At 48.4% G+C, this 25,251-nt stretch overlaps 1 protein-coding gene and 1 long non-coding RNA gene across 2 annotated transcripts in view; one reads left to right on the plus strand and one right to left on the minus strand.

The window, feature by feature from the left end:
- The window catches only part of LOC144120595 (uncharacterized), a 39,628-nt gene extending 30,150 nt beyond the window's left edge, over positions 1-9,478 (minus strand). Inside the window, exon 1 of the mRNA XM_077653167.1 lies at positions 9,178-9,478. Coding sequence (XP_077509293.1) covers positions 9,178-9,198 — 21 coding nt within the window. The 5' untranslated portion in view covers positions 9,199-9,478. The remainder of the gene's footprint in view (positions 1-9,177) is intronic.
- LOC144120597 (uncharacterized) overlaps positions 1-25,251 on the plus strand; it is an 87,097-nt gene that overhangs the window by 52,253 nt on the left and 9,593 nt on the right. The gene's annotated exons all lie outside the window — the stretch shown is intronic.

The raw sequence follows: 25,251 nt of genomic DNA on the forward strand, positions 1-25,251 counted from the left end.
GTCATAAACCACGTCACTCACTGTTCAGAAATAGCCGCAGCAAGGTTTCCCGTGTTAATCCTATTAGCCAAGAAACTTTTTTATTAAAAGTCCGGGCATGAGTTATGTCCATGCAGCTTCCAGTGATGTACAGATAGAGGCGCCACCAAGGAGCCAGGCAGTCAGCCATCGGTATAGCCCGAAGGGTTTTTTCTTTCCCAACCGTAACCGTGTATTGAGGAGCGCTGATCAGTTCACATGAATGCCGCAGGTGGAGTGAAGGTCGGGTAGTCTCCAAATTTCGTGCCAATAGCAGCTCCCGATTTCACACATGGACCCCATGGTGAGCTTGCAAATAGTATAATCAAAAAACCGTGCAGCGCTGGAAGTTATGAGCCGGATCCTTCTGCTGTGGCACCGAAAAATGTGCCAAAGGTAATATCCCTCATCAACTAAAATCGCTGGGTAGATGCCAGAGTCACCTCCTATTTCAGCAAAACAGTTCTTGAATTTTCTACGTCGAAGAAAGAATAACATTGAGGTCAATGTGGTTTTTCCATATAGGAAATTCCTCACACTACCTTCAATTCCCTGCAATCCGCCTCTGACGACACTAAACACGTCTCACGCATGGTGGCTCAGCACTTTAAACAGCTTTGAACTCGGAAAAGTAATAAACTTGCGAAATTAAAATAAAAAAGAAAAAGTATTTATCATTTAGGCAAGCACAGTATATGCAATAATCAGTTTTACGATCTTTGCAGTGCATCTCTTCAGAATTCACCTTTGAGATGCTGTCGTCCACCGTATGTGTTTACGCACCAGAGACTGTTAGTACAGGAAAAACACGCTGGCTGTTCGTCAAACGCTGAAGAATTATGAATGACTCGACTGCAGTTTGCCCTGATAAATGTAGACCCAAGACGATGTCTTCAAGACGTGGGTAGTAGTTCTTTTTTATGCACACACACATTTTCTTCACGCGACGTTTGTAAAAAATACCGTCTGCCTATATATATTAGTGCTAAGAATGTTAAAGAGGTTACAATTGTGCGTGTAGAGTATAAGCGCGAGAGAACTAAATAACATGAATTAAAAAAAAATTGACGGGTGGTCATGCAATGCGACGCAAACAGTGTGCATCAGCAAGGTGTCAACCTTCTCGCCTCGACTTGTGCTTCGTGTTTTCTACTCATTGCTTCCAATTCAGCCAATCGCCACGCCTAATCCTGTAATCTTGCGGGCACGCCGAGCCCGCCTGGCTGCCGAAGCGCCTTCGCTGGTCGAGCGACCGGAAGCATCGGTCGGAAATGCAGCACTATTGAGCGCAGTGCAAGGCGAACGGCGCATAACTAGCGCCCGAAGGCGATGACGTGTTCCAACGAACCAATCGGGTGCGCTCTTCCCTTCCCGCCTCCTCCTTGCACTCCTCCGGTGGAACTCCGGCGCGAGCGCTAGTTGAGTTCCGTCCCGCTAGGGGTGCTGTGGCGGCGACTTCACACGGAAACCTCACCACCGCGTTTTTTGTGAGGTGGTCAATATTGTTGTGGCATTAAAAAATCAACAGCGGAAGAATTCTATTGCTTCTTGTTTTGTTTGCGGCACAGAGTCTCGCAAGCATAACCACGACATCCAAAAACACATTTTTAACTGCATGTGCCAAGAAATAAATAGAGTATCAAGAATACTACTCACACTGAAAGTGCCTACGTATACTAGACTGGTAGACCGGCTTCAAAATTTTTGCAAGTAAGCGTCATTTCCAACAGTTGCGAAAGTCACCCTCCAGCAAGTAAATTTTTGTATTTTTTGTCTCCGTCGTATGGCCTATGCTGCGGCGACTCGATGCAAGGGGCATAGCCATCATCAAAATGAACATCAGAAAATAAAGACAATGGCGAAACGTCAGTGTCAAAGCTCTTTACCATTCAGTAAGACAATGTGCATGGCACGGCCTTAAGCACTACTTGAGCGAGCCACTCTTAATTATGCAAGCGGCAGACGCTTGATAATGACGTTAAGAAACTGACACAAACCGCATTTAGATGTGATTTCATAACCTAAACCATTCATAAGGAACAAAACATCCAAATGTATTCGACGGCAGTTTTGCAGGAAAGCTTTTCGCTGAAAGCGTCTCGTCTTCAAAAACTGCAAAAAACATCGAGGTGCGAAAAGACGCTTTCCAGATGGAGTTTCTAGTGAAGTTGAGCAAGACATGCTCAGCGGTGGTTGTAATGACTGAGGTTGCGCGAATAAAATATAACAGGAGATGAGGCATAAATCTACGCCTGGAATCCATAAAGGAAAGCGCAATCGAGCTGTATGCATTTGTTTTTTTTTATCTCTAAGGAGGGAGAACGCTGAAGTAAGGTCCACGTGAAGGCCACGCTGATGAATTGCTTTCATCAGGAAGGCTTCGTCGACCGTAAGGAGGAGGCACGTTCCGTCAGGGCAGGTAATGAACAAGGGATATGTACGATGTCGCAGCTCTTCGCCGCCACACGGAATGACGTAGGAGGAAGCCAACAAGCATATCATTATGAACGGCGACGAGAAACGAGACAGAAAGCAGGCAGGAAGACAGCAAACTCGAAAGCGAACTGCTTGTGCTGGGTGAAGTTGTGCCCCCAAGGGGAGGGAGGGAAAAATACGAGCGCTGTTTTTTTTTTAATTGGTTTTGGGGGGAAAGGAAATGGCGCAGAGCGCTGTGCAGTCGTCAGAATCCTGGCGACTGCGCCTCTCGCCAAAACTATTTTATACGTGACGCAGGAATTTCCAGGTAACAGACGTGCATTGTCGACGCCCAATCTTGAGCATGGTCGCTTGGTCGTATAGTGGTGATCAGTCGAACAAAAAAGTGCTCGCCTCTGAGGGACGTCAGATTAGGTAGCTCACGCTTTGAAGCTGGGCATTTCCAAATGATAACGCCGTTTAATTACGGCGATAAATAACAAAAGTGAATAGAACAGTGAACTAAACACTGAGTCGTAGAAAATTATTATCTATCTCTAAGGCGAGCATATATTGATAAATGATAAACAAAAATGTAGAACCCTACCTACAGTAGACCTCATTTGAGAGCATACAGAACAATCCGATCTGACCACAAGATTTTGAGAGGACATGAAAAGTTTATGGCTGAAATTGCGGCGTTTCTATGGCACTTGCAACATTTAATGATCGTTTCCAGACAATTAATTCATAGTTATGATAGTCGATATCTATTATCGATGCTAAACCTCTGATTAGCATGAATTAGTCTCATTACGTTCCATTAGTTTGTGTCCCACATATTGTACACTCAGGCCTTTTCGGAATCCCTATGTGATTAAACTACTTTTTCCATAGGCTTCAATGTAATGTTTGATGATAATTCTTTGAAAGCGCTTCAAGGGTACGGACCATCTGCTAATTGAAAATTTGTTGTACACCGGAATGTCAGGCATCGCCCTAGGGTTGCGATGCATTACAAGGTTTACAAAATTAGTCTTTACAATATTTTTTTATCGGGTACATCAAGATGATAAAACATCTTGCAAACTTCTTAGACTTATTGATACCTGAGCGAAAGCTACCGAAGTGAAGAAATCTAGCCATGCTTCTTCTAGCCGTGGCCTCCAGAAAACGGTCTCTCAGCCCTTAGCTAGGGGCTCTATTCTGTCTTCTGTAAGGGTAAGCACGAGGTTGCGTGGTCGGTGAGGGTTAACGTCCCTAATCTGCACCTAGGCTATGAAAGATGCCGTTGTGGAGGGTTCTGGTGTACCTTCGACTCCCTATTGTTTTTAGTATGTACTGGTCACAGTCTCTCGGACCTGCAGAATGACAACAGCACACTGCGCTTTCCGCTATGCATGCTAACACATCGTTATCAGAACAAACATGCGGGCTGTAGTTACGCGTGAAAGGCGGGTTTAGAATGCGCTTTCTGCGAGGAACATGCATAGGCAAGCGCAATACTGCTGCGAAGAAAGATAAACAAAGGAAGCAAAGGAAGTAAAAAATCAATGCGGCTGTGCCCTCCTTGCACTGAAGCGGAGGCTACGAGCGCCAGGTGGCGACAGCTTCGACAGGTGTGCTATTCTCATGCGCTCATTATAGCCAACCACACGGATTTGAAAGCCGTCGCTTCGCTACCGTGGCCTTTACTGCCCTGAAAAAGCAGACATAGAAAAACAACACTCATTCATGCACTAAATTTAAGCTGTGTTTTGAAGATAGCGCGGGCCGCTTGGAATCACGACGATGCCAGAAATAGCCGGGTGCTCCAGGAATCAAGAGCGAAGGAAGATAGAACAGATGAGAGCTTTTTTGGAGCTTAAAATTAGGTGCTATGTGCCTACGCTGAGTACGGTGCACTCGGTGCAATTAAACCTGTTGACAGAACTGAACAGGCAGGCAAGGTTTGAGCGAAGCAAAAGCGCTTGCTTTTAGTGCGCTAATACTCGGTGGGTCACGAAAGAAAATGCCGCAATTCGTATTCTGAAGCCTTGTAGTAACACTGGTAAGCTCGGTGGAGCGTGGCGCTAGCTGCAGCCAATGAGAGGAGGGCGTTGCGCCAGCTGCAGCCAATAGGAGGAGAGTGTCGCGCCAGCTGCAGCCAATGAGAGGAGGGTGTCGCGCCAGCTGCAGCCAATGAGAGGAGGACGTCGCGCCAGCCGCAGCCAATAGGAGGAGGGCGTCGTGCCAGCTGCAGCCGAGTAGAGAAAGGTGTGAAGATGAAGAGCGAGAAACGCGATTGCGTGCACATGGAGATGCCAGAAAGAAGAGGCGAAGAGTGAAGGCCTCGGAGGAACGTTCAGTGCAGAAAACTGTAAATCTCCGATGAAGCCAGTCCTTCGACATATTCCGAACCTGAGTGACCTGCACAGCGAGCTGAACAGCAACGCTAAAGAACACAGCGGCAAAGAAAGTCAACCGATCAGTGGATATAGCTAGGCAGCAATCCGAAGCAGAGTGACGAAAACAGTATAAACTTGCTAAATAGGATGCGGAAACAGATGAAGAGCCAGATAGAAGAGGCGAGTGCTGAAGTTGCCGGGGCCGGGGGAAAGTGCAATCTAGAAGAATATAAAAGTAGCTTCGGAGGCAGCCCTACAGTAGGAAGGGAGTCTCGAATCGCAACGAGCAGCTCAGGAGACTTATTGCAAGGGAAAAGCCGAGGAACGACTGCAAGACCATTTTGGTACAACTCGAATTTTCAAGCTTACAAAGTGCTTAACAAATGTGAACGAAGCAAAACAAGGGCAAACGTGCTAGCGCACCTAATTCGCATTTAACTTAACCAGCTAAATCGGGGGCGAACTTTTTTTTAGCGCTCAACAACGAACAATGTTGCGAAAGCGAGTACTGCCACGCGAAGCCAGAGAAGCACGCACGTTATTTGTGCGTGCGGATGATCGACCAGTGGAATTCCCCCGGTCATTTCCGTGGCACGGAGGCGTACGTTTAGTCACCGGTGCGGACGAAAGCATCGGCTGGGATCGAGATGGAGGACGAACTGGATTCGATTCGAATTTTTACCGCCTTCAGAGGCGTGTATGCCGGTCATGTTTACGGCGGACTATTTTCGCCGCGCTATTCACGTACTGCGCTTGTTTACACTGTCGAAGCATGCTCGGAGGCCCTGTACAAAATGTGGGAGCTATCGACAACGGTATGATGCTTCCCATGAAACACCAGCTTTTCCGCGTGGAATCATTAGAGAACTGTATTTACTAAATATGTTGAATTAGTAAACATAGTAAATATATTAAAGATGTTTGTCAAAGCGTCAACACTAACAAAATGAGAAGAACCTTATACTTCAGTCAAGGAAAAGAGCAGGCCGGTTTCGCTTTAAGGGATTCAATAAATTGAGCAATACGCGGAGTACTGCATCACTGCATGTCGTTCGCATTTGTGTCGCTTAAAATAATAAAAAAGCAATGCCAGATTCATTTCGCTCGTAGTTCGCAGAGGAGGAGAGAGTGGTATAGCTGTCACTGCTTTGAAAGTTCGCGGCATTGCTATGCACCGCAAGAAAACAGTGGAAACCATGAAGGCGGAAATAGAAAAAGACAAACAGAGCGTGGACTTTCAAGTAGGTTGTGGTGATGGAATTCAGATGCGTATGGGTACAAGAGACCGCGTAACAGATAAAGAAAAACGATTGTAATCCACAAGTAAAATAAAAATGAAACAAAAGAAAACAATCTTAATGGTTTCTCCGAGGCACCGTCAAGTACGCGACCTCCTTCACGTGGTGAAGGCGAGCTGATGCATAGATTATTGAGCGCGATTATCCTACAGGCTTCAATAATTGCCCTCATGGTATACGGTCTCAGAATTTTGTGCAGGTGCTGCCCTTCGCCAACATTGGCTGGCATCCGTACCCGGAGCCACTGGCCGCCTTTCGATTTCATTGCAGTATTTTACTGTTATCTCAATCTGTTATTAACGGAACTCCCTTTTTGCCTCATACGCGTTTCTGCACAAAATAGTAGCACAGTTGTACCTCGCTATAAAGAAGCTGAAGGCGTCTGGCCAATGCTTCGTTATAAGCATGGCTTCTTTATTGACCGTGTTGACCGATCTTCCAACGGGAACCGTCATTCCTTCGTTATATCCATTAGTTCGTTATAAACCGTTTTTTATAACGAGGTTCGACTGTAATTGATTCATGAATCCTTTCGCATACTCTGCAGATCTGTTATGATGCTTCTCCATGCAAACTTGGCGCGGATCAACACAGGCCTCTGCGATCGCAACGCCAGTCATCAGACTTCCCCGGGGCGAGTAAAGAACGCAAAGGTGCGGTAGCAGTGGGGGCGATGCGGCATCACGACGAGCCGGTCTGCCTCGCGTTGACGCCGCATTCACGATTGAGGCGATAACGAAACCTGTTGGATGCAGACGCAAGTCGCAGACAGACACTACATGGAGCCCCCCAAAAGACAAGTTGTCGATACTTTCGCCGCCGACACCACTTCCACTGCGGAGTAACATGCTCAGATGGCCCCGAGACCAGAGATAGAGAGACGGTGGACGGAACAGGAGAGGGCAGGTCGTGCCAGCGCGTTCAGTGCCAGAAAGACGCTGATGGAGACGCAAACGACGAGGAGACAATGCGAAAAGGTCACCGTCAGTTTGACAAAGAACGGCTTCCTCTTTAGGCAATGCCAGCGGTGCGCGTGTCATTGGGCACCGCTGAATTTTCCGCGCTCCCGGCGTTGCGCTTTCTTCACTCTCCTATGCTCTTCCAATCGCTATGCGGATGAGGGTGGTGAGAGAGGAGTACGGCTTCTATGGGCTCCAGTCGTGCGATATTCGTGGGCTGGGCCGTCCCACTTCCTGTTCGGTTTTTAAGAAAAACAAACTGCGCGATACAGGCAGGAACGAAACAGAGAAGACAGGCATAGATACATATTCTTATACTGCGCTATTATTTCCTTAACGATGAACGACCCACCCGCCCAACAACGTGAAAAAAAAAAATTAAAATTGGTTTTGAGGAACTCAAAAAGGTCCAGTAGCTGCTTAATTTCTCGGTGGACATCTCAACCGCGCCGTAAGAGGGAGGGGGGAGGGAGGTGTGAGTGAAAGAAGAAAGAGAGGTGCCGTAGTGGAGGGCTCCGGAATAATTTCGACTACCTGCGGATCTTTACCGTGCACTGATATCGCACAGCACTCGGGCTCCTTTTTTTCGTTTCGCCTCTATCGAAACGCGAGGCGCCGAAGTCGGGTTGGGACCCGGGAACTCCGGCTCAGTAGCCGGGCGCCCTAACCACTGAGCCACCGCGGCGGGCCCCAATAACGTGCCTCTCCGATTTGTCCCGCTCTACAGCGGTCATGCGTCGGCGAGAGGGGTCAAGGGAAGCTCGCCGCCCATCTCCATAAATAGACGCGTCGTGGAGCTTTCTCTCTTTGGCGTGCAAAACGGGCGCTGCCTAAGTGCAGCACCGTGAAGAGGCTTTCGCCGTACGGACGTCAGTATTGCAATGCTTGCGCAAGCAGCGCCGCCACTCCGTGGATTCTTGAAGTGGCGTTATCTTTTTTTTTTTCTATAAAGCGCTGAGTTGAGGTTACAATGCATTATGAGCTGCTTTATCGTTGCTGGTCGCGTGCTTTTTTGTCGCTTTTTGAGCTGCTAATGAAAATCGTTAAATCAACGGTTTTTGCGTGCAGAAACAACCAAACTGTAAAATATAAGCAAGGTCAATCCAACCGACCTATTTGTTATCGCCCATGGTACGAAAAGTTGCCAAATTTGCGAAAGATATTGCCACAAAGGCAACAGAACATCACCGAATGGACAGTGAAGGGCGAAACAAAACAGTATGGTTCAGCGGGCAGCCGATAACACGGTATGCCGAAACACCTTCATTACTGATGTCGCTACATTTTTGTCAATTTTCTAGCCTCTGATAATACCGTCGTGCTGTTAATTTTAGAAAACAAAGAACTGCAAGTTGCGTGGTTTAGCATGCAATTAATACCCGTAACGTTGTACAGTTAGTGCGTGCAGTTTAGTAGTGCACACATGAAATCCAGCGTAATAGAACAAAAGAAAAGTTTAGCGCGAAGAGTCTCTCGCACTGAGGCACCTTTCATAATGTGACCACGCGCCCGGCCACGGCGCTTGACACATCGATTTTCCCGACCACTGGGGTGTCCTCGTTCGAGCCGCCTTCGCAGCACTTTACGACCAGCGACGTCAAGAGACGAGCGCAGAATGCACCTCTAGAGATCGCCTCAAAGACAAACACCGTTGCGCGGTGTTGCGCTATTCCGCTCCGAGAAAACGGTAACTATGCCAGCGCCGAGGAGATAACGTCAGTGCCTGCCCTGCACAAATGTTCGGCGGCCAGGGAAGAGCTTTCCCGCAAAGTGCAATATATGGAGCACGGCAGCGAGTGAACGAGGGGCGTGTTTTCACTCCTGGTGATGGCATCCTTTTTGCGGGTATCGGCGCAGTCGTGGCAGCTGGCCGTGTTGACCCAGCGGGCTGTCTCGGCGCTGGCAACGACAGCCTGGCCGTCGCTGCGAGCCGGCGATCGATAGAGCGCTCTCCCGGGAACAAGTGGCTCCGCACCGCTGTCGGCAGCCCTCGGCGTCTCGATCAGCTGTTCCCAGACACCCTTCTTCGGCCCGAGCGTTCGCCCGCGGGATGCGCAGTGGAGAAGCGCGCGCAGCCTCGCGCGAGGCCTCCATCCTCACCTGAGAGTCCGAAGAGGCCATCACTGCGCGCGGTCAGCATCCCCGCCTGGTTCTTCCCCACCGCCGGCTGTGGTCCGTTGCGACCAGGGGCGGCCGCGGTGCCACCATCACTGGCGCCGGGGCGCCTCCGTGCGCCGCTGCTCCGCCAACGGCGTCACTGTCGCGTCACGGGTCACGTGCGGCGTGACGCGCGCTTCGCTTACCCCCTCGGTCCCGCCAGCCGCCTTTCGGTTGCAAGCGGGACAAGGCGTTGCCCCGCGCCGCAAAGAAAACGCGCCCGGTGACGTCGTCGCCTTCGTCGCGAGTGCTTGTCGCGCGATCGCCGTTTGGTCAAGGTAGCCGAGCTGTCGCCAGTTTCGATTCGCTGCCCCCCTCACTCCTCGCGCGAGCCACTGACGCCGGATCCCACCCTGAAGCGAGGGGAGTTGGACCATACTCGCGGAATCAGCTTGCACCTAAGGCTATACAGTGGGGGAAAAAAATGCAAATAGTATTTCAATATGAAACAAAAACCCCCCACCAAACCCCCCTCCCCCACCCTAATTTTCGCAGTCAAGGCAAGGACGGCAACCTGAAGCATGCGGTGAGAGAAGGGATTAAGCCACGGAGGGAGCAGAGAGAGAGAGAGAGAGTCATCGCAGAGTATTAATTTTGACCTCTGGGATTTTTGATCGTCCACTGGCATGGGCAGCACACAGGCGTGTTCGCATTTCTCCTCCGTCGAAATTAGGCCACCGCGGCCGGTATTTGATCAGGCACCCTCAGGCTTAGGTGCCGAGCGCCATGAAAATTGTGCTACCACGGGGCGTACATTCTGCTGCTCATCTGGAGCTTCCGTGCGTTCCTAGTTAGCAGGAACAGACGCTGAGCTGTATTCAGGTCTGAAGCTGTGCAAATCGATATAGCATTGGCTTACTGAAAGAAGCGCGACTACAAGCGAGGCTATAGACATCGCTGTACAAGTTACTTGTGTTGTGTCTACTGTTTGTCCTTGAAGCCGCGCCATGATTTATCACTTCCGTGAACGCTGTCAGCAGGGAGCTCTAGGTAAGGAACATTGCGCAAGGAAGCCTTGTTAGGCTAGACGCTACACTGTCGCCACTTAACTCGTTCCGCCTTTACATTTCCTTGGTAATATCTTCCTGCTTTCTGCAGTTATGTTTTTCGTTCTACCTCTGGCAGCGTTGATAAGGGGCGTGGACAGCTTAACTTGATTGGGGTGGACTGCTGTGTAAACAACACTGAGCGTTAGAAAGAACACCTATTCTAAATCGAAGCAGGTTATCAATAAAATGTAGCCGCTGATGTTTTACAGTTGATATCCTATTTTACAAAATATCCTCATGTCTAGAACCGCAGTCGATGAAGAAAGAGATTTAGATGGTTTGGTTTATGGGGGTTTAACGTCCCAAAGCGACTCAGGCTATGAGAGACGCCGTAGTGAAGGGCTCCGGAAATTTCGACCACCTGGGGTTCTTTAACGTGCACTGACATCGCACAGCACACGGGCCTCTAGAATTTCGCCTCCATCGAAATTCAACCGCCGCGGCCGGGATCGAACCCGCGTCTTTCGGGGAAAGAGATTTAGAGGACAACTTATGTATCCACGCGCATCGACAATTCTGAAGAACTACGGAGTATCGGAGTTGTCCCCTTGAAGGTCTGCGATGAATCATGAACAGCAGCTTGCTGTCCTTGCCTCAACAACTTGAAATGCAGGAAAAACTGAAAACACAGTTACTATTAGACGCGCACATATTTGATTGTTTCGTACCTCCTAACACGCTGCGAAACTTCAGCAACTCGATTGTCGTACAATGATTGCGACAAGAACGCATATCCTTGTTGCAGGTGATGAGGTATTAAACGTATCTCACTTAGTATGCTAAAAACATCCTGTTATGCATTTTCGCGAGGCTCCATGATGCAAAAATTATGCTTTACTCGCTGTAACATGAGTAAGGATCCGAACTTTAGGCTGTTCCGTAAAACTGCCTGTAAACACCGAAATGCGCTCTTTGGCAATTTGCCTGCATTCTTGCGGATTCTGCGCGAAATGCTGTCATTTTGAGTTGATATTTTAGAAAAGTGCCTCGCTGCGCTCCCTTCTCTCTCTCCACCCCTCCTTCCCCGAAGAAAAAGTGCGACACGCCCAATCACGACGCCGGCAAGCGCGGAGCGAGCAGTCGACTCAGCAGAGAGGGACGGCTGCATTGCATGCAAGCTACGTGCAGGCGAAGGCAGCTTTGCGCGTCACCACGCGAACTACGCAAGCTCAGCAGTTGGAAAACCGGGACCAGAGGCAGTAGCCGCGAAGCAAAAATAGAGAGATGAACTCAGCCCCCACGAAGTCTTCAGTTCGAATTTTGCAGCACTGACTTCAAGTGATGTGAAAGAACTTATCGAAATTTCGAAGGTACGTCAGTCAGGCAAAGGCGCTGTGCGACTGAGGCAGGCGTACGACGAAAGAAGACAGACACTGCGCTGTATATATGGTTGATGAGGGAAAAAATAAATATCGAAGTTGAGAGCCTAAGGATGTTATTTATTGCAGCGTGTATCCAGGGATGTTCACCGTCGGTGCCTGACTTTTGAATCCCGACCGTTGCGGCCACATACCCAATGGAGGCACAATGCAAAAACGACTGTTTGCTGTCCGATGAGGGTGCACCGGGTGGTCGGTTTCGACCAGGTGGTCGAAATTAATCTTGAGGCCTCCGATTTTGGTGGATTTCATATCCTGTGTGCCACTCTGGGGCGTTAAACCCCGCTAGCATATATGAGATTTAACGTCCCGAAGTTACGCATGTGATACGATGGATGCTGCAGTGGAAAACTTCGAATTTATTTCAAGCACATGGGGTTCTCGCAGCGTCATCCCTTCCAGCTTTGTACACGCCCGGCATGAAGATAACAGCTGAAAAGAATGCTCCGTACAGCTTATAACGTACAGGCATACGAAACTCGCGAATGTGCACTAGTACAGAAAATAGGCATCTCAGAGTGATTTGCATGCTGCTCGCGGTCGGCGTTTTTCTAATTTACTTCAGTAAAAAAAAAAAAAAGGCCGCCACCATCTGGGAGACGTAGAAGTAACGGGCATTAGTTTTATTGGCCATGCGTAAAACGAAGTCTTTCCGCATCCATAGGGGCCAGTGACGAAAACCCTGAGTGGTTCGGGAAAGTAACATTTTTTCCACATAGCGGAGCAATCGACCCCTAGCGCCATCTATCAGATAAATTACGATGCACGTCTACCCATTGTCGAGTTACACCTCAAGATACGTCCCAAACGGAATTTGCTTCGTTTGGGGGGATAAAGTGGGGCTATAATTCGGCTTGTGGTGCGATATGGTAACGCATCAACTAGTAATTACACGTATACAATGTTTACCTATTATTTAACTGTGGTTTTATTTCTATACCATAACCCATAGGGATTCATTTGCCTACCAGATTCAGTACAGAGCTGTCCCCGGATTGGTGAGCATTGTTTTTGGAGTATATATAGCGGAACGAAGATATAAATTGTACGTTGCGCTGTTTTCTAGTTGCTGCCACAAATGGCACTGTTATTTCAGGGTAGGGAGCACTCCCCACGAAATCTCTAAACTTAATGAGTAAGAGCTCACGCTCTTATAAGCCAGGGGATACACCATTATGCACTGAACGACGGTCTTCCGGAAGTCTTTCCGTGGTACCCCAGTGACACACGCTTTGTATATATGTGGTCGTTTCATTATTGCGCTAGCAAAACTGCGAACGCTTCCTTGAACTACAAAATAAATTACGATGGATATTCGTCGCACCGTTGCCCAGATACCTGATGCATTGCGTCATGTCTGAACAGCTATTTCCGGCCGGACTGTTGCAAGCCAGGTGTTCGTCATTCATCGCTCGCCTGTTTGCCGTTGCCAACAGTTACCCTCATGGACGGCGACGACAGCTGGGCAGAGGAGCGGCTAAGCGAACTGCCCCAGGCCACTCCACATTACACCAAGGGGAAAACGGAACGACCGGGGAACATTGCCAGTGTGGTATCTGATCTATGGCTAGGACGCGCGTCCAACATTTTCTTTCTTTCTTTCTTTCTTTCTTTCTTTCTTTCTTTCTTTCTTTCTTTCTTCCTTTCTTTCTTTCTTTCTTTCTTTCTTTCTTTCTTTCTTTCTTTCTTTCTTTCTTTCTTTCTTTCTTTCTTTCTTTCTTTCTTCTATCTCCGATCTGCAACACGGGGCAGGGATGGCGCGGCCTCTTTCGCTCTTTAACCTTCATTTTCCCGGATCCAATTACAACTGAAACAAGGTACTGCTGCGACTACTACTACTACTACTACTACTACTACTACTACTACTACTACTACTACTAATACTACTACTACTACTACTACTGGCACGCTACTACTACTGGCACGCTACTACTACTACTAGTACTACTACTTCTACGACTGCCACTACTTGACTCCACCACTATACCATCACCACTACTACTGCTACTACTACTGGCACTACTGCTGCTGTTGCTGCTACTATATACTGCCAGTACTGCAACCACTACTATTACTACTTTGCTCAGTGGTTATGGCGCTCCTATGCTGACCAGAAAGATACGGGTTCGATCCTGGCGGCGGTAGCATTTCACTGGGGAGAAATGCTAAACTGCCCGTGTACTGTGCTATGTCAGTGCACGCTAAAGAACCCCAGGTGGCCGAAATTATCTGGAGCCCTCCACTATGGCGTTCCTCATAGCCTTTGTTGCTTTGGAACGTTAAAGCCCACAAAACCAAAAAAAAAAGCTGCTACGACGTGCTACTTCTACATGTCTTGCTGCTGTGCTGCTGTTGCTGGTGCTACGACGACCACCACCACCACAACCAGCACGCACGAATGCATACTTTCCCTCGTGCATCGTGTAGCCCACCACTCCAGCGCACTTTGCAACACGCGCGGCGGTGAGCTCTCCACACTCCGACGCACCCTGTGCGTGCGCGTTTGCATGCAAACCACTTCCGCCGGAAAGTGGCGCTGCGCAGGAAAAAAGTCGCTTGTTCCGCCTCTCTGCCACACAGTGCGCGCTCTTTCCTCCGGCGGGAGACCCCAAGGTAAGCTACATGGGCGCGCACGCGACGCGCACGCTGCACAGTGGCCCTGAATCAGTCAACCGGCGGCCGCTATTTTCTCGCGTTACAACTATCTCCGACTTCTCATGCTGCGTGCACTCCGACCGCTGCCAGCTATGCGTGGAGGGGCTGATCCGTAAATGGCACCGTCTTAATTGCGCTTCGTCGGAATAGGCGTTCAGGAACGAATACGACGAGGTCGAGGGGTACTGTCTCTCCGCGCTTTTTCCTTTTCATTTCTTTTTTCCTCCGCCATACTCCGAGGCTGCGCTTGCGGCGCATGCGCGGTGAGTGGCGCGCAACCTCAGGCCGATTTCCTCTCACTCTTTGGCTCGGACATAAGTCCTTCCACTGACACACTTGGCGAATTCGGTAGAAAATGTCTATCTCCTCATCTTGACGTCGCTTTTCCTCTCATCAACAAATTCCACTCCGACACACATCTCACCGTCATGAAGTGATTGCCGCAGCTAATATAAATGCATTATTTTTTCGTTCTTAATGTCTACCATGCCAGCTGGCATACCCCGGCGACAGAGGTGTCGGTCGAGCTAATGAAGAAGATTTATAGGAATAATCATATTGGAGAATTGGAGTATTATTTCCTGGGCCTGTACTTTCACTTCCGTAGATCGACGTGGTTTCTTTCTCTATATTTCTCATGACCACCATTGTTACGTTATTTGAAAACTGGCAATGTTTCTCGCGATCTGTGTTGCTAAATGTTCCTTATGCATTTTGAGTGCACACGCTTTGCTGACATGCGTTGCGCGAATCTTCCCATGCCGGCAGAGAGAGGTAAGGTAAATGCGTGGGTTTCTTGACAACACAGCGTGAACACGGGAGGGGAAGGCCTCAGGGTGCTTGCCAACGTTTCGACAAGAGGTCCTGTCTTCGTCTGGGCAAAGCGTTAATCATTGGCAGTGTTTAAATAATGAATTCGTTCCGAGATGGAAGCACCGGTGTGGGGGAGGAGGGTGTGATGTGGGATGGGGAGAGTGAAATTGCAAATATTGTCGAGGCGGGATAGTTACTAGATAGGATTAGCCTGTTGACTTGCAGAATTTCAATAAAAATGCGTCAGCTCATCTAGCGCATTTCTTTATCAGAGTTTCGCAAATGCCGCCGCGGTGGCTGAGTGGTTACGGCGCTCGGCTGCCGGCCCGAAAGATGCGGGTTCGATCCCGGTCGCGGCGGTCGAATTTCGATGGAGGTGAAGTTCTAGAGACCCGTGTGCTGTGCTATGTCAAGTGCACGTAAAAGAACCCCAGGTGGTCGAAATTTCCGGAGCCCTTCACTACGGCGTCCCTCATTGCCTGAGTCACTTTGGGGCGTTAAACTTCCATAAACCAGAATTTCGCAAGTCATTATCACAGTTTTGCAAGTTGAAAGCGGTACGGCCTCCTGTTCACTGTCTAACCGCCATTCACTCCATTTACGTGAGAGGTTTACTCCATTGAACTTGCTCGCGGAGTTAAGGGCCGTGTTCTCTACTTGTCCAGAGGGGGTAGAAAAGTCTGCGGACTCCACCGACGTAAACACACTCTTGGAGGTTGGCTCTACTCCCTCCACTTGAATAATGTACCAGTGCTGCTGTATTCTGTGACCTACATCTGTCGCAGAATGCCTTCTGATTAATGTAAACAACGCGGTCTCCTTTTGAGGCCTTGGAAAAAGATGGTGTACCTCAGCATCAATGCGGAAAGCTGGGCTAGTTGGTATGTCATCATTAATTAAAAGACTAGCGCATAAAACTGGAACGCAGACAGAGAAGAAGACAGAACGAGCGCTAAACATCAACTGAGGCTTTACTACGAGAGAAAGGTACATAAATGCGTTTTGAGTGGTGCATGCGCACACTGGGCTGAGACAGTACAAGCACAATCTAATCAAATCGGAGCAAACTATTCCTTAGACATTTTTTTCTTTTTTGAACAAGGCAAGGGATGTTGTGCTTACACAGTTATCCCCTTCCCTGTTAATGTGATAAGCCTCACCTCAGCAAACGCGCTCAACGAGTACCGGCTTTCTAATAAGGGAGTAATTCCTCATTGACACCCACGCAGCCATACGGCTACAAAGCTACTCCGCCTTGAGGAATTCCCCTAAAACATTTGACCGAGTACCGGCTTTCTACCGGTGCTTGCTAAGCACCAGTACTACTACCGGTACTTAAAAGAGTATCAGGAAGAGTAACTTACTGGGGATATTTGCACTTTTAGCGAAATATTCATGGTACTGTCCCAAAATTAGACGTCCTTTTATCATAGTCTTCTTGACATGACTCGTTCAAGCTTTCTTTACGAGGAGTTTAGGCAGCGATCTAGTTGTCGTATTTTCCCACCACTGGTCGCGTGTCAAGAAACTAATGGCTGCACTAAAATTAAAAAAATAGGCACAACGGAAGGTGTGGTTTGGGAACAGCTATCTGTGCGCTGTAGTGTTAGATCACTCGGCTACGGCCTGATGTTGATATCCTTCTGGACGCATTGACCTACAGCCCTGCGGCGCGAGATAGGGTAGCCGTGTCTTGAAAACGTCAATCTCAGACGATTTTCCTTTTCGTTTCGTGAAACACGGAAGGTAATAATACACACCCCTGTCCCTGAAGAAATTTGAGCTGTAGAATTCTCAACAATTGTCTTGTCACCAAAAAGGGGTCGACATTTTCCTCGTTTCCATTAACGCGCATTGTTTAAAATTTGAATGGTGTAGGGACAAATGTTGTAGGCGAGGCATCGACAAGCCGCTGCCTTTGCATGACGTGCGCGGGATATCACGTTGAGCCTAAATCCAGTGGAAAAACCCAGTCCGTCATCTGTACGATTAGTAATCGCAAAAAAATTGCGACTTCTCCCACACAAGCGGAATGGCTGCAAAACACAGCAGCGCTAACAGAGTCGCGCGTGCAACCTGTATTAATTTCTTATTGCGTAAATATTTTGTGTATATTACCTCTCCCATATCCTCTCTTCCTGTCCCCTCACCGCTTTAATTCAATTTATCCATTCTGTCTGCCATCCTTTATTTCCGCTGCCCCCACAGCTCAGGTGCGTCGGTATAGATGGCAGATGCCGGGGCTAGCAAAAATGTTTTCCTTCCTTTTTTTTAATATTTTAAATAAAACTACTTACTATTACACAGCAGCGCTGGTTAGTAGCTGTTCGACATTTCTGATAACGCTTAGATTTGTTTTTGAAATTGCTAGCTTACAAGTAAAAAAGCTTACACGAATCGCCCGAATTTATGGCTGAAGCAAAGGATTTCAGCTTAGATCTCGTTTACCTTCACAATTTGCAGCGAAACCGTACTACGCATTACTTGGCAGTGCAGTCCCATCTCGGTATGAATGCATAACGTGATTGTTAGGGAACCTGCACTGGCTGGCCGCATGGCTGGAATTCCATTGCCATGCACTATGTCAGCCAGCTAAAGTGCTCTTCGTTCACAAGGGCCAAACCTACAACATATACCTTTATATTGTTTCTGAATAGGCTTTTGCCGCACTACTTGTTAATACGATGGCTCCCGGGCACACTGCAGCGTGTTTATCGTCATGGATGTATTGTAGTGGGTAATCAGGAAGAAGGTAAAGAACGAGGCACCCCCACTGATTTTTCTAATGTAGCGTGGCCTTTCCTAGTAGTTTCCAAAGGCATCTGCGCAGGCGAGAGTCACCGGGACGAGGGGTGCAGGTGGACCCAGGGCAAGTGGGGCGCAAGGCGGCACGGCGCACAGGGTGCCACCCCATTGGGGCGCGATCATATGACCACTCGTGCATATAGCTTGTGTCTTGCGCTAGCTCCCCCCCCCCCCCCGAAAAAAAATCACAATAAAAAAAAGAACAGAGCGACGGCTCCTGGAAAAGGTATGGACCTCCTGCATGTTTGTAAACAAACGAGGTGGCGCTGCAGTCGCTAGCGAGCTCGTGGTAGGCAAAAGGTCGGGGAGTGGCGTCGCGGATAGGTGTTGTGCGCGGGTTTTCAAGCTTGTAGGCGCGTTTCCAGTTTCTGCGAATCATAGCAATGGTCGATGCTTCCAACTTAGTAATTTGTCGAAGTACACGAGCTCGCTTTGTCCACGTGCGGCCTATAAAGAGAAATAGTTTGCCACTGTGTATTGTATGTATGGTTAGTAGTAAACATGTAGAAAGCGTTCCTGCCGTTTATTTATGCGCTAGGCATTGGATAAAACAAGTTTTGACACTCTGCACTAGCCGGAATGATTTTTCTTCGGGACAGTAGTGAGGGGAAGTGCTGGCGTTGTTTCGTCGGAGCTGACATGCGCTCATCGTCTGCTGACATACGTGCGTGTCGCGCTGCGCGAAAAGTGGGGACAGCGTCGTGTCCCCGATCTCCTGTCTCGCTTAGCGCTGTTTTTAGCCGCATGACCACGCACCAGCCAGGCCGACTTGTCCTCTTGTTAAGCTGGTCGATTTGGTGAAAATTTTTGATTTCTAGAATTATTTTCTTTCCTAGCCCTGAAGTCTAGTTTCGTGACGAAAAATTATAGCAAAATATTGAGTACAAATTTATAAATTACGCTTTTTAGAAGTGTGGTCGTCAAAAATTGTGAGGTAATTTCTTTGATTTCAGTGCCGCATTTCTTTGACCAAAGCGAAAGCGAAGATGCCATAAACGAGGGAATAAATTTTAAGGTTCGTTTTCTGACCTCTCATATTTTCTGCGACTGGATCACTCACCTTCGTAATTCGCATGAAAATCAAATAATTCCATTTGTCGCAAACTATTCCTGAGACGTTGAGGAGCGTAAAAAATCTCGATTTTTTTCCCTACACGTGCAGTATTGTGTTAGTTATTTTTTGTAAGAAACGTTTTCATGTAACTATGCATGCATAAGTACTGATCATATAGAAAAAGAACTAATCGCGTCATCATACAGAACAGGGGGCTTTATGCACATGCTGGCATAAAAAAACTGTGCACTATCTACTCAATTATTTGAGACCTAGCTTGGGGGGACTTGACGACGGTGTTAATTATAATTACCCAGAACTGCACCAGGTATAGCTATAAATAAAAGGAATGACTGAAACTAGCGTAGGAATTTCATATTTGTACCAAGTTTAGTTACATATCGCATGCATGAATAACGAAAACACTTTTCATGCCGCGTCCCCTCTCAATCTCGCCACGTGTCTGTTAGTAGCACACCTGCGGCTGCTTCTTTCCAAACAAGCTTCGCGATCATGTATTACCTCATGAAACATGACACATGCATGATGCAATGAAAAAGCATATGGCGTTTAGCACACTTAAGGTACGCTAGTCTAAGCACACCAACGCGACCGCGCAAGATTGACACAACTTACCAGACTTCTTTCTACTCGAATGAAATAATTACGTCGTCATATCAGATAGCGGGCAAAAACCCTATCGTCATTGTCGGGGACTTTAACGCTCATCATCCCGCATGGGGATACAAATATACGCAAATCAAGGGCAGAGAACTCTGGGACAGCATTCTCCACAATGAGCTCATCTTGATCACTGACCCCATCAAACCAACAAGACAGGGCAATAGCGTGAGTAGGGACACTACACCTGACTTAACACTCACCGGAGGCCAAATCACGGCAAGGTGGTGTAACACGGGGGAGGACCTAGGAAGCGACCACAAAATTATTGAGATTGTGGTAGAAGACGGACCGCCCACACCGAGACCCAAAAAGGTCGCAGCGGTAAATTGGGATCTATTCAGGGCGAACCTTCCTACCCGAGACGCAATCAGGGACATAGAATCTTGGGGCACAGACCTTCTCGCAGCAGTTAAAGAAGCCACCGAAGAGGTGGAAGCAGACGAAACGCAAGAGGAGGTAGACAGGCGTATGATAGGCCTGTGGCGCAAGAAAAGGGAGCTAGAAGAAAAACTTGCTCAAAACAAGGGGAACAGAAACATACGTAAGCTCCTAGCCAAACAGAATAGAGATATCGAGGAGCACGCGCTGAACTTAACCAGACAAAACTGGGGTAGTATCTGCGAGCAGATGGACCGCAGAATCAGCAAAGCCAACACGTGGAAAGTGCTCAGACATCTCTTAGACCCGGACAAGACAAAGTATGAGGCACGACAACAACTACAGAAACTCGTATATAAATACGAAGGCACTAGCGATCAACTAATCTCTGAAGTGAGGGACAGGTACTTGAGGTGCACACCACCCACACCCCTCCCCGAGTACAAGGGCGCAGAGAATCCTCTTCTAGATGGGCCCATCACCATCGCAGAGGTTAGGGCGGAGTTGAACAGACTCAGAACTAAAACTGCGGCAGGTCCAGACAGAATCAGCAATCGCATGCTGAGGAATTTGGATGATGCATCAATTAGAAACCTAACAGCGTACATGCAGGAATGTTGGGACAAGGGCCGAATACCACCTTCGTGGAAAGAGGCCAACCTAGTCCTTATTCCAAAACCAGGTAAGAAACTAAGTCTCGAATACCTGAGGCCCATTTCGCTTACCTCATGTGTAGGTAAGCTAATGGAGCACGTTATTCAAACGAGGCTAAACAGATTCCTAGAAGAACAAAAGCTTTACCCCGACACAATGATCGGATTCAGGACACATCTTTCTGCATGCGATGTTATGCTTCAACTTAAAGAACAAGTGCTAGACAACGAAACAGCTGATACCAGAGTAATAGTCGGCCTTGACGTGGCCAAAGCTTTTGACAACGTTGACCACGCAGCCATACTAGAACGCTTAGCAACTCTAAATGTAGGGGGAAAGGTATACAACTACGTGAAGGACTTTCTTTCAAACAGAACAGTTACTATCAGCCTAGGAGGGAAGGAAGAGAAAGGCATAAGGCTGGGCAACAAAGGTACTCCCCAAGGCTCGGTCCTATCACCGACACTCTTCAATATTGCAATGATTGGCTTACCACAGAAATTGACGCGTATAGAAGGGCTCAACCACACAATATACGCGGACGACCTCACCCTCTGGGTTACCAGAGGCAGTGACGCGCACATCGAAGGTACCCTCCAAAGGGCGATCGAGGAAATTGAGTCGTACCTAAAACAAGTAGGACTCAAATGTTCTGCCGAGAAATCTGAAGCGCTCTTCCTCGGCCCACAAAAGAGACAAACAAAGCCCCATGAACATGGGATAACGCTAACGGTAAACGGGGACAAAATACCATCAGTGGAGATGATTAGAGTACTGGGTCTTAGGATACAGACAAACGGTAAGAACACCGAAACGATACGAAAACTCGAATCGAGTGTAAGCCAGACGTGTAGGCTACTCAAAAGAATAGCAAATAAACACGCGGGAATGAAGGAGACGAACCTCTTAAGACTAGTTCAGTCATTTGTAATCAGCAGAATCACATATGTGGCACCATACCTACGGCTAACCAAAGCAGAAAAAAACAAGATTGAAATCCTAATTAGGAAGGGCGTCAAAACCGCTCTGGGCCTCCCCCCGTACACATCCACCCAGAAAATTTTGAACATGGGGATTTCAAACACCCTAGACGAGCTCATTGAGGCTACCAGAGTAGCGCAACAACAACGACTTCTACGCAGCCATTCGGGGCTAAAAATACTAGAAAAGCTAGGCTTCGAACCTCGAGCGCGGCTCAAACACACGGAGAATATCCCAACAGACATAAGGAACAAAATCAGAATCCCACCACTCCCAAGGAATATGCATCCGGTACACCATGAGGGTAGGCGAAAGGACAGAGCGAAAGCTCTGCAGAAAAAATTAGCCAATAGACAGGACGTGGTTTACACGGACGCGGCGGAATATGAAGGCAGAACGGGTTTCGTAGCCCTGGCGACCAGGGAGGGCGGAGACCGAGTCTCGTGCTGCAGCACCGAACAGAGTGATGCAACAGCGGCTGAGGAGGTAGCCATTGCGCTGGCTTTAACTCAACGGAATGTTAGGGTGATTATAACAGATTCCAAATCGGCTATCCGCAACTACAACGCAGGCAGGGTATCTGTCGAAGCAGTCAAAATTCTCACAGCCGGCCCGACACCGGCAGAACTAATTAACCTTGTTTGGACTCCGGCCCACGAGGGCCTCCGGGGAAACGAGACAGCGCACGCATTGGCCCGAGGACTCACACACCGGGACCCCAATGCGGTCTCGTCGAGTAGAGAGTCCCTTCAGACGAGCGAGGAGCTGAACACGTACCAAGATATTCTTAACCATTACAGATTAGGAAGACAGACATTACCTGGAGCATGCAAGGGCCTCAGCAAAAAGGAAGAGGTCATATGGAGAAAGTTACAGGCGGGAGTTTTTCCGAACCCACTCGCACTAAGCAGATGGCATCCGGCGATCCAAGACCCCAGGTGTAAACAGTGTAATGAAATAGCAGACATGATCCACATGGTGTGGACATGCCCTAGCCACAACGAACCAGACAGGAATACAGAGTCCTGGGAGGCTTTAATGGCCAGCCAGAAAGAAGAACAAAAAGAAGTCATCCGTCTGGCCCTGGACACCGCTGAATCCCAAGGGATCCCAGCCTGCTGAAAGGGGAGGAAGATGACGGCGGTCAAGACTCGTCTTTTTCGCCCTCTGATTCCTTGACGGGTGCAAATAAAGTTATTTCATCATCATCATCATCGTCATATCAAGAAACAGTTTCAAGTAACTATTAAATGTCACAAAACGCGCCATTTAAACATGGTGTGCTATTAACAAAAAAACGCATTCCTTGGGGGCGAGTGAACCTGTCGGCGCCCCGTGCACTCCGGCTCAAGGTGATAAGTACGTGTGCAGCTACATATGTCTTTTCTTTCCTTGAGCAATTATCAGCCTACTATCCTGAAGTTCAGGTGAATGAACGCAGTAACTTGCATGCTATTAAGTGCATTGAGTGGCAGTGCCTATCGACTCCCAGACTTCGCGCTTTACTACCGTGGCCCAATGCCTGTTAGCCAGTTTCCGAATGCGGCATTTATGCGCGAGAAACCTATCGAGGCTAATTTAATATTTTTTATGTTACTACGCGGATCCAGCAGTGACGCAGCTGGTCAATATATGCTGCTTCTGCAGTGCACAGGCTTGAAGCAGCCGCCGGTAGCTGCGGCAGCTGCGGTAGGCACGGGCAAGCGGAACCTGTTTTGCCTACCATGCGAAAGTCGCTGCTAACATCAGCGCCACCGCATCTTCGTGACGTCGCGGGGTGAAGGAGGTCCATATGTTCGTGTTCGTAGCCATTTCGCGCCCGTGCACCCAAGCGTGAACGGAGGTTGGGGGGAGTAAAGGCTCCCTCGCGGACGTGCGCACGACCTGCAACTTTCTGCGCTCAGTCATTTTTGCATGCCAGCGAGCGACGATTTCCCGCATTGCCAGTTGTGTAATCGCCATTCAACTTCTTCTTGCGGTGTGCACCTCTTCTCAGGATTGTTTCCTCGTTTTTCGCGCAGTGACGGCTATAATTTGACAGCGATCTGTTAGTGCACTTCCATGTGAGGCGGCTCGTCTTGATAAACGCATTTAACAGCAGTTCCACATTCATCTACAGAGGACATCTATAAAAAATAAGTAATGAAGATTAAAATTGGTGTTTGAGGAAAAGAAATGACGCAGTAACTGTCTCACATATCTCGGTGGACACCCGTACCACGCCGTAAGGGAAGGGATAAAGGAGGGAGTGAAAGAAGAAAGGAAGAAAGAGGTGTCGTAGTGGAGGGCTCCGGAATAATTTCGACCACTTGGGGATCTTTAGCGTGCACTGACATCGGACAGCACACGGGCGCATTTAGTGTTTCACCTCCATCGAAACGCATCCGCCGCGGTCGAGTTCGAACCCAGGTACTCCCGCTCAGTAGAAGACCAAAATATATGTATTTATATTTAAATGAGATAGGGAATGTTTCAGTGATAATCAGGAGGTAGTTTGAGAGCGCCGATATGCGCATTAACAATCGGACTTGTCGGTTTCGATACTGTCCGACGCTTCGGTAAATAACACTGCGATAATTTAGCACCCGGTGATTATCATTGGGTGGCCACTTCGAGGCCAGATCCTTCCTCTCGTGTGAGGCGGAAATGTTGCTGTGGAACTATCCTTTCGGAAACCTCGTCCTTCGTGGTCTTTCATGACGAGTGATCAGGACAATCTATAGCGAGCACCAGAGGAGTCGCTGCAACCTTCACCGAGTGTCAGACCGCAGGGGTGAAGTGCCGACCTGCTACGTTCGGGGTCCACGAGCGTCTTTGCCCGTGCAGTTCGTGTAGCACAGGCAGAATGATGCCCGCTCATAGCACTCAGAACTGCTGGCGTCCGCGACACTAAATTCTCATGGCTGTAGGCCTCGCCAAAGAAGGTGCAGCTACGCTTAGATTTTCACACAGGCATTCCATTTTGTGGCCGTCTAAGCAGCAAAGACTGAAAGCCATCAGGACGACTAAAGGTCAGGGCATGCGCCGTTCATCGTGTCGTCGCCCTCTGTGGCTTCTCGTCTCTGTTGCGCGTCACAAGGATTCCTTTATAGCAAAAATAGACCAACTCGGTCAGCACCAAGTTTTGTTCAAATGCAGCACTGTTTTCTCGTGAGCTGTTGTGGAAAACTGTTCCGCTCCCTGGCCCTTGTATGGACAAAAAGTTTAGTGAGAGGAAAGGTGGCGAGGTCAGCCGGCGCTAACGTACCCTGGCTCACTACTCCACCAGGAGGAAAGGGTGACAGAAGGAAAGGGAGAGATTGAGTAATACAATGTAATACAATGAATTACATAGAGTGATCCGGACATTAGAGGTGTCCACCCAAACACTCTGGCTGCCACTTGTGTAAATGGACGACGCGCACGTATCACACGAATTCTATGTCTTGTACACACCCACCGACGCATGTAACTTCTACATGCATGAGAAATGGACCTCCATGCAGACATTGTATGGAGGTTGTGAATACCACTTAACAAGATGGTTTTTGTGGCTCATGTTCAAAAACTGAACGGTAATGCATGA

The sequence above is a fragment of the Amblyomma americanum genome, chromosome 2 (assembly GCF_052857255.1).
Source record: "Amblyomma americanum isolate KBUSLIRL-KWMA chromosome 2, ASM5285725v1, whole genome shotgun sequence".
Lineage (NCBI taxonomy): Eukaryota > Metazoa > Arthropoda > Arachnida > Ixodida > Ixodidae > Amblyomma > Amblyomma americanum.